We start from the raw sequence: 13,589 nt of genomic DNA on the forward strand, positions 1-13,589 counted from the left end.
TATTCTGTTTACACAGGGTCATCCCTGTGACTCCCCCCATCCTGTCCCGACCCATGAGCTATCCCATCCCCTCCACACACACACCGGCTCATCCCTGTGGTTGTCCCCACCCTGTCCCGACTCATGAGGTATGCCACCCCCTCCTACCCCCACCCCCGGCTTATCCATGTGATTGGCCCCACCCTGTCTCGACCCATGACCTATCCCGCCCCCTCCTCCCCCCATCCCCCACCCAGGCGAGCCCCCACCTCTACTCGGCCCAGTCTGGAAAGCGAAGCCGAGATGCTGTGGAGAGAGAAGCTTTCCTAGCTGCAGTACCAGTGTAGCTGTCACTAGAGGGCGCTGTTTTGCTACATCTCCTGTGCTCCCAGCATGCACTTGAGGGCGATTTGTGAGTTCTGGAACATGGGGTTTTGGGGTTTTTACGTGGCCCAGGTGTGACATCTGTCTACGCAACCTGTATATGGTCACTCTTATGTCATTGTGCCATGGGCGTGGTCGAGTCCACAAACATATTCTCCTAACTTGCCCTTCTTACACAGAGCTTAGGCAAAATCTTATAGCTCCACTTCTACTCCAATTTAGCTTTCTACCCAGAGAAAATCAGGTTTTATACTTGCTGAATAATGCTACTAGAAATACAGCCTCCTTGGTGCCAAATTTCTTTTTTTAGCTTTCAAGCGTCGTAAGACTAAAATTGACTGTATTGATTTGGGGCTATCTGTTTAGCCCTTTTTTATTGTTGGCTGCGTTTAAAAACCCTTTCAGGTGTTTTAACCTTGTATGGATAAATGTATCTTTTTCTGACTGACGGTCAAATAAAAAGGATGATGATGATGGTCACTCTCACATTCGCTTTGGACGTTGTGTCAAAATTTGAACGTAATCGGTCAAGCGGTTTCAGAGAAAAGTGGAAACCCACCCACATGCCCAGTTTACATTTTTTTATATATAGATTGCATAGAGATCAAGCAATCGATGACAGGAAAACCACCTTTTAAAAGTTACCTTCATATTAGGCACATGAACAACATCACCATACTGGTCTTTTGTCTGCACAGTAATAATAGTAGGCCAGCCACATCGTATGTCATCTTTATTCAGAATCAAGGATGTTTTCTGGGGATCTGCATATGAATCTGGTTGAAGCCATCTAAAACAGGAAAGATAAAGCCATTTAACATATACGTATAACTCATTTGGTGGAGTTCAATGTCACACTATTACATTCTCCCAACTCCCCCAGAGGAAATTTTGAGGGGCATGTGGGGAGGTGGGAAGCCTTGCTGCTGTTAGGGTTCCTTAGTTGACTCCTGCCCTGTGTTCTTGGGGAAATAATATCAAAGTGGGGTACAGAACAAGACAGCATTGTGGAGTTGGAAGGGATCCCCGAGGATCATCTAATCCAACCCCTTGTAAATCAGAATCATATACATTACATGAAGCAAGATAAAGCTATCAAAAACAAGATCTTAGTTTAAAACACCCCTGCTAAGACTTAGATTTATATAGCATTTGTGCTATACAGTGGTACCTCGGTTTATGAACACAATTGGTTCCAGAAGTCTGTTCATAAACTGAAGCGTTCATAAACTGAAGCGAACTTTCCCATTGAAAGTAATGGAAAGTGGATTAATCTGTTCCAGACGGTCCGCGGAGTACTTAAACTGAAGCGTTCATAAACTGAAGCGAACTTTCCCATTGAAAGTAATGGAAAGTGGATTAATCCGTTCCAGGCGGGTCCGCGGAGTACTCAACCTGAAGCGTACTTAACCCGAAGCATGGGTGTAATTGGTTCCGGAAGTCTGTTCATAAACTGAAGCATTCATAAACTGAAGCGAACTTTCCCATTGAAAGTAATGGAAAGTGAATTAATCCGTTCCAGATGGGTCCGCAGCGTTCATAAACCGAAAATTCATAAACCGAGGTGTTCATAAACCAAGGTTCCACTGTATTTCATTCTAAAGACTCAAGATGTCAGCCCTTTCCTGTACTTACCGTGTTTCCCCTTTTTTAAGACGTAGTCATAAAGTAAGCCAGGGCAGCAATTTTAAACATTTGTAAAATGTAAGACATACCCCGAAAATAAGACGTACCTCCGTGCCTGCCAGCTCAGGGCCTGGAACTGGCGGCTGCTGCAGCAGCAAGCGTGCGGAGCACCCAAGCCAGCGGCTGGTCCACTGCCGAGCCTGTCCGAGGAGCCTTACACCCCGCCGCCCGGAACCGGCTGCTACTGCAGCGCCGAGCACGCAACATCGCCGAGCACTTGGAGTGCGCGGCAGTGCCGAGCGGAGCCCCTGAAACAGCGGCCAGGCCTCTGCTGAGCCCGGCCGAGGAGCCTTCCACCCCACTGCCCGGAACCGGCGGCTGCTGCAGCGCCAAGCACGCGGCATCGCCAAGCGTTCGGAGCACGCGGCAGCACTGAGCGGAGCCCCCAAACCAGCGGCCGGGCCTCTGCTGAGCCCGGCCGAGGAGCCTTCCACCCCGCCGCCTGGAACCGGCGGCTGCTGCAGCGCCGAGCGCGCGGCAGCGCCGAGCGGAGCCCCTGAGCCTGTGGCCAGGCCTCTGCCGAGCCTGGCCGAGGAGCCTTCCACCCCGCCGCCCGGAACTGGCGGCTGCTGCAGTGCCGAGCGCGCGGCAGCGCCAAGCGGAGCCCCTGAGCCCCGAGGAGCCTTCCACCCCGCCGCCCGGAACCGGCGGCTGCGGCAGCGCTGAGTACTCGGAGCGCGCGGCAGCGCCAAGCGGAGCCCTAGAACCAGCGGCTGGGCCTCTGCCGAGCCCGGCCGAGGAGCCTTCCTCCCTGCCGCCCAGAACCGCCGCTGCTGCATCGCCGAGCGCGCGGCATCGCCGAGCGTGCGGCATCGCCGAGCGCGCAGCAGCGCCAGGCGAAGCGCCAGGCGGAGTGGCCCGCCACCCTGAACCAGCTGCTGGAGCGCACCGAGTGCTCAGCAGCTCGGAGCACCCTTGCCCCTTTCTTCTTCTTCTTCTTCACTCTCTTTTTTTCCCCATACGCCCATCCTGTCAACAGCATATCCTCTGCTTTACCGGTAGGTGATAGAAATAAATGAGAGAAAAGCTACATCAGCAGAAAATAGACAGATTTCTGTCTGATCTTTATTTCCTAGGAAAGTCTTCCCACTGCAAAAGTAGACTGCATGCAGCATTAACTCAGATCTCATGCACATTCAAAGAACTTGCTTTCCCTCAAAGAATTCTGGGCATTATACAGTAGTTTACTCCTCATAAATTTACAGTTCCCAGCCAACCCTTAACAAACTACATTTTTGCATACATTGTATTGTTCTAATACATACAACAGCCTTGTCAGGTAGGACAGAGCCCAGCAGCGCCGTGTGCAGCGCCCAGCAGCGCCCTGAGCCAGCGGCCTGGCCTGGCCAAGGAGACCGTAAGGTAATAAAAACCATAATAAAAAAATAAGACATCCCACCAAAAATAAGCCGCCCTGTGTTTTTTTGAGGAAAAAAAGTTATAAGACGGTGTCTTAAAAAAGGGGAAACACGGTACTTTAAAAAAAAACTCCAAAGGCAATTAAATGTGGAAGGGGAAATGCACGCTTTTCAAAGTAACAAATAAGGAATAATGGAAGGAATACTTTGGCGCTGTTGTGCTTGTGGGTCTTATTTATTCATAACTAAAGCACAGTAATAAGAGGTGCTCATGGATGTAACTTGGCAATAACAATACCTTGCAAGTCGTCCACCACTTGATCCTGGTACACATGAAATGAAATCCTCCAAAAATGATTGTTCATTGCTTTGTACTTGCAGAGGGAGAGTTCCTTCAAGGGCCTCCAAGATAGTTGGTGAATGAGATAATGCTAAACCTTTTCCCAGGATGCCGGAGTGAGTCTTGCAAACCTGGAGAGGGTTGTGAAATATCATTTAGCGTTTACATGTGTTGCATTTAAAATAAGATTTTTGGTAATCAATTCAATTATTTATTTTATTTGTAAAACAGGGGCCCAACGGCTGCATCTGCAGGTCATGTTAAACCAAAGTGAATTCCCAAAAGTCTCCACTTCAGTCCCCCGCTACTCCTGGCCATATCCCACTGGGAGCAAGGAACAACAAGCCTTGGTTAGTCACGTCATCTGAACCCAGGCTTTGGATTTATTTCTGTTCAAACAAACCACAAGTAGCAGCCAATGTTTATTTTTGGCTTGCCACTTGTGGTACCTTTGGAGAAAACAAGCCATACGCCTCAGGTTCAAAAGTAACAACCAGTCAAGGCTATGGTTTGTTGAACCTGACAAGACCAAGAGCAGGGGAGGTGTGAAGAACTGGCATTAAACATTTACTATGGTCTACCTGGAAATGTGAGCCAGCCCAGTCTATCAAAAGTCCCCAGAGCATCAAATGCATACAGAATGCAATGACTTCATTATAATTTCAAATTAAAACTAGTAAAACTAAAAGATTATAAAGCAGGTACCCTCTAAAACCCAAATCTCAATTATCAGCAATCTAAAGCAAAGAGGCCCCATGGATTTCCACACCTGCACCCTTCAAAGCACTTCCTGAACAGCGTAACTCAGAATATATCCTTTGGTGCCATCCTTTAAATTGCTGATCCTAACAGCTGTATACTGGACAGCTCACAAAAATATTTCTAGGCCAAGAGACAAGTATGTGCACTTTTAGTGATTATACCTGCAGTACAACACTTATCTATGTCACTGTATTTTAAATATCTGGAAGCTGCCTTGAGAACCTTTGTTAGTAGGCAGAACATAACTAGTCCAAATAAATAAAAATTAAAAATCCAATAAATAAGGTAAACTAGCAAAGCTGGATCACAGGAAGAAAGGCTGCAACTCTCTTTCAGATCATATGATATTACTCTAATGCAGTGGTTCCCAATTGGTGGTTCGCGGCACCTGCTCAGGGGATCCATGGCACCATTCACGTAACCAAAACTATCATACAGGTATCAAAATTTTCAAAAGTAGGGGGTCCATGGCTTGGCTTTTGAAAAACGGGGTCCACAGTTCTCAGCTAAATGGAAACCACTTCTTTAATGAATTATCTTGGGTGTTAAATGGCAAGAAATCTTGAAAAGAAGATGCTTTGAGCAGGCTAACTGGAGCAGGGTATATACCAGTTCAGGAGATCTCATCACAGACCTTGCCCCCTGCTGTAGCTATTACTTTGAGAAATTCTATTACATACTGAAGTTCTCCTAAGCAAGCCAAATTAAACCACTGTGCTTTCTGTTTTGTACCAATTAGCAAAGAATCTCAATGTTTTATTTTGCAAAGGCAGTGGTTAATTGTCTACCTGCAGAGCAGCTTCTTCCAGGATCTCAAGATCTTCTTCAAATTCATTGCCTGCTTGGATAGAGTAAATAATGTCATGAAATCAAAACACATTTTAAGGTTTTATCCGTATACCTAATGTTCCCCTAACCTCACTTCATGTGATAAACTGGGTAAGTGGCTCTTCCCCATTTCTAGTAATGACAGAATTCCTGCTCTCTACCTCTTAGGAAAAGAGCCTCAGAAAACAGAGTTCAAAATTTTGGGGATTAAAGGCTGATTCTTCTGGTGAAAGAAACAGACTGACAGACTGGAAAACCATATCCAAACTAACATTAAGAAACCCTGAAAGGAAGGAAAACAACAACAACTACAACAATTAACTTTTAGTGATTATTCATGCAGTACAACTCTTAACTATGCCACTGATCAGATCAGATATTTATTTACGGCCATAGGCCCATACAAATAAAACCTATGCCACTGTATTTTAAATATCTGGTATGCCCCGCGGAGGACCTTAAGTATCTGGTATCTCCCAGTATGCCCCGCAGAGGACCTTAAGGTCCATAAATAGTAACACCCTAGAGGTCCCGGGCCCTAAGAGTCAGATTAGCCTCAACCAGAGCCAGGGCCTTTTCAACACTGGCTCCGACCTGGTGGAACGCTCTGTCTCATGAGACCAGGACCCTACGGGATCTGATTTCTTTCCGCAGGGCCTGTAAGACAGAGTTGTTCTGCCTGGCCTTTGGCCTAGAACCAACTTGATCCCCTCCCCCTCTTTCCTTTTTCCTTCTGTGATGCAACTCATATTTGGGGACTCCCCTGGCTTTTTTTCTGGCCCATGTAGGATCTGTCTGGATAGTTGGCCAGGTGAAGATCTGACATTTTCTTCCCCAGACAGTTTTTGATTTGAGTTTCTATTGGAATGAGGCTGCATTTTAATGTTGTATTTAATCTTGTTTTTAAGCTGTATTTTAATCAATTGTTTCATATCCGGAGTTAGACCCCCTGAGCCCGGTCTTGGCTGGGGAGGGCGGGGTATTATTATTATTATTATTATTATTATTATTATTATTATTATTATTATTATTTACCACCCCTTATTGAAAGGTCCCAGGGTGGTGTACAGCATTAAAAACACAATGCAGAACATAAGTGATAAAAATGTTATTAAAAGCATACTGACAGACAGCCTAATAATAGTCATCATAATAATAGTCCATCATAATAATTGTCCTCTCTTTCATAGTCCATGGATTATTTAATAGCCATAGAGCAGGGTAAAGAGGAATATTTTTTTGCCTGGTGCCTAAAGACATGTAATGATGGTGCCAGGCGAGCCTCTCTGGGGAGAGCATTCCACAACTGGGGAGCCACCACAGAAAAAGACCATTCTCTTGATGCCTAATCTACTACACAGATAGGGCCTACTAAAAAACTAAAAGCCAGTCATTCTTCTCAGTCCTACTAAGTCAAGACAAAGGGGGGGGGTATGCACCTCTTTATATTTAAAAAAACCAGAATAAAAATATCTTCATAAAAAGATTTCAGCTTATGAGTTATCATTTAAAAAACACACAACATTTTAAGCTATCTTGAAATGACTGGCAGATTAGGCCGACTGGCCACAATCTAGAAAACTGCCTAGCAATCTGTTCCTCGTGGCAAGCAGGCCTGTTGGCTCTCCCTCATCAAAGTAGCAGCCCTGCACATCACATGGCAAATCAGTATTGAAGCTTGGGAGAATCTCAAACGCAGTTTGTGATATGGCTTCGAAAGCTGCTGTTCAGCAGCATAAAATATCTTGCTTAGTATGCACAAGTCCTGGATCACGTCGGTTATTTTTGTCAGCACATCCCTGCCTGCCCTCCCTCAACACAAAGCAAGTGTTGCTAGTTTTGTGCTGAATCCAACAAACCTCTCCCTATCAGAGAGACATACCAATGGGGAGTGCCAGGTCTTTTTTCATCAACGCAGCTGCACATGCTCCTCCTAAATTGGCCAGCTCTTTCTCAAGCTGAATGATACCCTTAAAATAAAGAAGACAAAATGATTTTACATATAGTTTTAGGAGCTCAGCAAATTCCCCCATATCATCCTCCTGAAGACAAACTTAATATATCCACTTATAGTGCTTGGTGAGGCAAGCATTCTGCAACCAGCAAGTCATTTTCAGTAACCCAGAACCCATGCATTTCAGCAATGTGCAAGGGAACCATGGCTAGATTAATGGATGTTTTTTTTCTATAACACTGGCCTATAAAATTAATGCAGCACTTGGATTATAAAGTCCAGATATTTGCACTAACAGTTAAGCCCCCAAAACCTTCTGGTGATGAAACTTGGTTCACATTTCTATACCCTAGAGAACACACTAGAAAAGCCAACAATCAAAGTAGTCTCACATGCATACATCTAACAAATATTTTGGGCTAAAAATGAACTAAACCAATACAATGGATCTGCATGTAAAAAATTATGATAACTTTAAAGGTTGCAATACTTAAATGTATCCTCACCTCATCAAGTCCTGGGCTAAATTCATAACCAATTGCAAAACACTTGAAACCATAGAAAGAAGCCTTTTCATCTTTCACATAGTCTGATGCAGTTTCCAGTGAGAAGAGCGCCTCATTACCTAAGGGGAAATACTATACTTAGCAAAGCAACAAATGTGGGCAACAATTCACCTACCATCAAATGCAAGATCTGCCTGTAATTTGAAATCCATGCTGTTTACCACTGCTCTTTGTTACCTGCCCTAGTAATTAACCTTTACTATTCTGGTACTATTGTGGTGCTGGAGGAGACTCTTGAGAGTCCCATGGACTGCAAGAAGATCAAACCTATCCATTCTGAAGGAAATCAGCCCCGAGTGCTCACAGGAAGGACAGATCCTGAAGCTGAGGCTCCAATACTTTGGCCACCTCATGAGAAGAGAGGACTCCCTGGAAAAGACCCTGATGCTGGGAAAGATTGAGGGCACAAGGAGAAGGGGACGACAGAGGACGAGATGGTTGGACAGTGTTCTCAAAGCTACCAACATGAGTTTGACCAAACTGCGGGAGGCAGTGGAAGACAGGAGTGCCTGGCGTGCTTTGGTCCATGGGGTTCACGAAGAGTCGGACACGACTAAACGACTAAACAACAACAACATTCTGGTACAGCACCTGCTACTGGACAGTGTATTAATGCCCAGGGGGTGTGGTTCTGGATTAAAAGTGGAAGATAATCAAAGCACAACACCCAGTTTTCTTCTCAGTTAATCAATATGATTTCATATTCACTCAACCACTGCTGATCCTCACAGCAGAAATGACATATCTGTGCACTAAGAAGGCCTTGCTGCTTCCAAAGATTCGTATTTGAAATATTTATTCACTATGCAAATCTTGATATAAAAAGCCCACCATTACATAACACCATTTAACAGATTGTAACTTCACATGCATAAAGGCCAGACAAATATTTCATCTAGCTGAAGCCAGAGAATTTTTTAATACTACAGTTTAAGTCAATTTAAGGCATCCATTATATTTAATATATATCTATTAAATGTAGTTACCTGGAAGCACCAAGACCATTGTAGGCCACCCAGATGAGCCTGAAAATTTCTTCAGTTCTATCCATGAATTGAGATTTTCATGAACAGAAGCCTGCTTTGGTCCAAAACCTGAAAACTGGATGATTCGGGCTGGAATGAGCAAGCGAAGGACATCCTCTGACTGAGCAGTTCCGCACTGAGCGTCAAATTCTATTGTCATCCACCTGACACATTCTGGAAATGTCACCTAAGAAAAAGTTGGAAAATAAAAATATTTTCTCCTTAACTGGTTTGTTGTTGTTGATAATGGTTGTTCACAATTAGGTTACATTCACAATGATGTTGGGAGTTTATTTAAGCAAACAGAACTAAAATGAAACCTTGCAAACCTTGCTACAAGTGCCACTTTTGGTCTTCAGCTCCAGGACTTCGAAAGAGAGGCCTTTAAAGTCAACACTGCACATGAGCCTTCCCCAACCTAGAGCCGTCCATACCCCGTCCCAGCATAGCAGATTATTGCCCACTTTGATTGAGACTGATGGAAATTGTAGTCCAAAATACCTACAGCCACCAGATTGGGGAAGGCTGCAGTGCACAAATGGATGAAGACAGACATCCACTAACCCCAGGTGTGGGGTTCCATACTCTTGGTTTTTATTATGCTCCACTTGTTTCTGTTTCAAGGAGAATTAAGAGATGAAACAAACCAAATTTATTTTATTCATTGTTACTTTTAGATAGCTTCTGCCAGTTTTCTGTGCAATCTTAGACACTACATTTCCAAGCACAATTCAAAGTGTTGGTTCTGACCTTTAAAGCCCTAAACAGCCTCGGCCCAGTATACCTGAAGGAGCGTCTCCACCCCTATCATTCTGCCCAGTCACTGAGATCCTGCGCCAAGGGCCTTCTGGCGGTTCCCTCGCTGCAAGAAGCCAAGTTACAGGGAACCAGGCAGAGGGCCTTCTCGGCAGTGACACCTGCCCTATAGAACGCCCTCCCCTCAGATGTCAAAGAGATAAACAATTATCTGGCGTTTAGAAGACACCTGAAGGCGGCCCTGTTTAGGGAAGTTTTTAATGACTGATGTTTTAATGTATTTTAATCTTTTGCTGGAAGCCGCCCAGCATGGCTGGGGAAACCCAGCCAGATGGGTGGGTAGAAATAAATCATCATCATCATTTATTATTATTATTATTATTATTATTATTATTATTATTATTATTATTACGGTATTATTATTATTATTATTACAGTGGTACCTCGACTTCCGAATGCCTCGACTTCCAAAGGTTCGACTTACGAAGTCAGCAAACCCGGAAGTCTTTTTGCCGCCCGCGCGTTCTGCACCTGTGCAGAAGCGGCACGTGCGGTCTGCACATGCGCACTGCGCAAAATGGTCGTTTTGACAACCGAAGGTTTCGACTTACGAAGAGTGCCGCGGAATGGATCGCCTTCGTAAGTCGAGGTACCACTGTATTATTAAATACCATGTGTTCCATTCTTTGCCATTTACACATCATCTGACATGGAGTACAAAATGAAACAAAACAACCCGCTTTGCAATATAATCCAACATCAAATGAAACTCATAAGAAGAGTGATGAAGATTCCAATGAAGAACCTACCTTGTAATGGGTAACACATGCTGGCTTGTAGGGGTGTTCGCATTCAATGACAGCATAGTGGTTAGAGGTAGTACAAGCGGAAAGCCCTTGTTCAGGTTGGTTTCCTGTAGTGCTGTCGGTCGACTGGTTGGGGTTGAAGGCAGGAGGAGCATACTTCTGGTTCAGAACAGCTACAGATGGAAGCAGCTGCTGAACTAGGCCAAAAACCTCTACAGCAACCTGTCACATGATAAATATGACCAAGTGTTTGCAAAACTGAAAATGCATCTCGGTTTGCTTTACACTGTTCGTGTAAATAATGTTACATTATCTCGACCTAGTCCTGATCTTTGGTGTATAAGGGGTCACTAGTATTACCCGAAAGGTATTTTTACCTGAGCAAAAAATGCCCCCTAGTGCTTGGAAGCAGGGATACTATCACTTCAAAGAACTTGTCCATGCCTTGTGAAGAAGCCTCAGTACATTAATGACCAAGCTAGAGTCTCACATTGAAACAAAGTATCCAGAACAATGCAAACGGCATACATAATACCAGGTAGCCTCTGAAAGTGCATAGGTAACTAATGAGCCAATCAAAAAATACCTTAATAAGGCAGCCAGACCAGGTTGGAGCCTTGAAGAGATAAATACGCTCAAGTAAAAATATCATTCAGAGGTCCTCAGGTAGGATGTTCCCAAGCTAACCAAGTACAGGGCAGGTTCAGACTATCTATTGACAGGAGCACATGCTGGATCACTTGCCTCCCAAAAGCTGCCTTAGACAAGGTGCAGTGCTTCATTAAGGTGTTAGGCTTAATGCAGGCCGCAGTGTGACAAGCCTCATGATGAGAGATATTTCGTTACAGCGCCACCAAGGTAAACTACAGACCTTGTGAAATGAATTGTGATCTTTGTCAGAGGTGGAAGATATAATGTGACATATATACAAATGTGATGCACCATCTAACATGGCACTAGTCACCTGCTTGCCCAGTGAAGCAAGATGAAGGACACCAAAAGTGAGTCTGACTATCTAAAAGAGTTGGTGCGAGAGACACATACTTTTACAGAGAGTGCCATGCTGATTCAGGCAGGTGGCGAGGAGATGGACAAACGGTTAGGAAGATTACCGCTTGTTAATGGAATTGAAAGGTAACCTCTGGAGCAAAAACGGGTCCATGTGAAGCACAACTCCATCTGGAATGCTACAGAGACTGTTAGCCACATACCTTGGGAATAGCTGCAGCCACAGGTCCGATATAGGCAATGATAAGAGGAAGGAGCATATAAAAGAGACTGGAAGAGCTGAGCAGTTCTGGAATGTCATCCGCTAAAACGACAAGGACAATAAAAACCCTGAGATACCGAGATATGAAGATACCAATCATATTCCACTACTCACTTAAACAATTAAATTATTCATTAAAGGCATGATCTAGCTAATCTGGTGTCCTATCCATTTCACTGGGAGAATTAAGAATGTGCTCAAATCTCTCACACTGAAATTAATGACTCTTATATATACTTGTTCTCTGGATGGACCATGTTGTATGAATTTAAACCACAATGTTTACATTTTACATTATTTTATCCCATGCTGCAATACTGATGTTGCTTTATTTAATCTACTCACTCAATTGTGTATTTTGTATCGCTTCTGCATCTCATTTTAAAAGAACCACCTTGCCTTTGGCAAAACAACCACCAAGCAGGTGACCCACAGAAGTGATGTTTTTTTAAGATTTAAAAATGCCAAATTTTGGGGTTGGGAGGAGACTAAAAATCCTGCAGGGGTCCGATGCACCATGGGCTAGTCATCCCTGGATTCAGATTTGGGTATTACCTTTCTTTCTAATGCAACCTGTTGCACCATTTATTGTATTCATTATGTGCAAAAATTTAATAAGTGAAGGTGTCATGAGCAAACATTCACACCACAGAACCTCACTATCACAAACAGATCATGAATAAGGAGAATCCAGGCCTTTTTGCAACGTATTCTTACCGTCTACAGCAAGAGCCCTGTGTAAAAGGTCTTTAGCAGCTCGTACCACAGCACTAACGACAGAAAGTGCTCTGCTACAATTTTTATCTTCTTCATTGGCTTTACTTAAGAGTTGTGACTGTAGATCACCATCATACTCGCTTCTAGAAAATGAAACCAATAAAACATGAGCAGCTCTCAGGGAGTATCAAGTAAGATGAGCTAATACAGAAAAATACAACGCTTCTCCAACAATGTCACCAGACATATAGATATTTAAAACCATCCTTCAGCCTGTGTTATATATGATATATTCTTCTCTCTCTTTGTGTGTATGTGTGTAAATAAATATATAAGGGCTATTTCAGATAGTTCTTTTTCAAAAACAGTAAAGCAAGCACTATACCAAAACGACATTTCTAAGTGAAATAAGGTAGGATACAATGCCTCAAGCTGATTTTTACGTTTAAAACCCACACAAATTCAAAACTAAACAAAATTCACATAATGCAATTATATAGTTCATACCTGTAATAGAGAATCTGTGGGATCTGTCCCCGTGTTTGATTTGTGCCATTGCTGCTCAAACTACACGTACTGAAAGTGAACGTTACACCATCTGGACACTGAACAGTGGTCATCCCTCCATCCCCATTAGCTGTCCGACTCCCGTAGTTCCTCAAACGGACTGCATATTTCACATTCTCCTTCAATTAAAAGCCAGGAAAGCATGCAATATTAGACTAAGCAGCAACATTTTGCTTGGTTGTTTTACATGAGCTGTCCTGAAATTTTTAAGGGAAGATGAAAATTCTCCAATAGCAAGAGCCTCCGGGAAAAGCATGTTTGGAACCAGTGGATTCCTGGCTGAGGCAAAATGTTTCCTTGGCAGCAGAACTACGCCAGCTTAGGGTTGCCATACACCCGGAATTTCCCGGACATGCCCGAGATTCCAAAGGTCAAATCACCATCCAGGTGGATTTTGTAAAATTTTGAAAAAAAATGGGGGGGGGTGCGCACGCACTCAGTCCACAGTAGCCCCACTCCTGAATGGAGTTTTGATCTGGAATACTTTATGCCAGTTTAGTTTACAGCAATCTTGCTTTACACCAGCTTCTTGTGTGTGAGATTGCTCCCTAAAATGTTAATCAGCAAATAAATCGTTGAACTGAAATAAAA

At 43.8% G+C, this 13,589-nt stretch overlaps 1 protein-coding gene across 12 annotated transcripts in view; it reads right to left on the reverse strand.

Annotated features, from left to right (window-relative positions):
* Positions 1 to 13,589, reverse strand: part of MYCBP2 (MYC binding protein 2) — a 136,213-nt gene that overhangs the window by 56,023 nt on the left and 66,601 nt on the right. For 8 of the 12 annotated variants that reach the window (XM_060273338.1, XM_060273340.1, XM_060273341.1 and 5 more), the window contains 10 exons: positions 12,939 to 13,117; positions 12,432 to 12,574; positions 11,656 to 11,756; positions 10,448 to 10,666; positions 8,844 to 9,069; positions 7,798 to 7,916; positions 7,220 to 7,307; positions 5,298 to 5,350; positions 3,706 to 3,878; positions 1,009 to 1,153 (listed from right to left, as the gene is read on the reverse strand). In XM_060273338.1, coding sequence (XP_060129321.1) covers positions 1,009 to 1,153; positions 3,706 to 3,878; positions 5,298 to 5,350; positions 7,220 to 7,307; positions 7,798 to 7,916; positions 8,844 to 9,069; positions 10,448 to 10,666; positions 11,656 to 11,756; positions 12,432 to 12,574; positions 12,939 to 13,117 — 1,446 coding nt within the window. The remainder of the gene's footprint in view (positions 1 to 1,008; positions 1,154 to 3,705; positions 3,879 to 5,297; positions 5,351 to 7,219; positions 7,308 to 7,797; positions 7,917 to 8,843; positions 9,070 to 10,447; positions 10,667 to 11,655; positions 11,757 to 12,431; positions 12,575 to 12,938; positions 13,118 to 13,589) is intronic. The other 4 variants (XM_060273339.1, XM_035116062.2, XM_060273342.1 and 1 more) reach the window with 1 other exon arrangement.

The sequence above is a fragment of the Zootoca vivipara genome, chromosome 4, assembly GCF_963506605.1.
Source record: "Zootoca vivipara chromosome 4, rZooViv1.1, whole genome shotgun sequence".
In the NCBI taxonomy this organism is placed as follows: domain Eukaryota; kingdom Metazoa; phylum Chordata; class Lepidosauria; order Squamata; family Lacertidae; genus Zootoca; species Zootoca vivipara.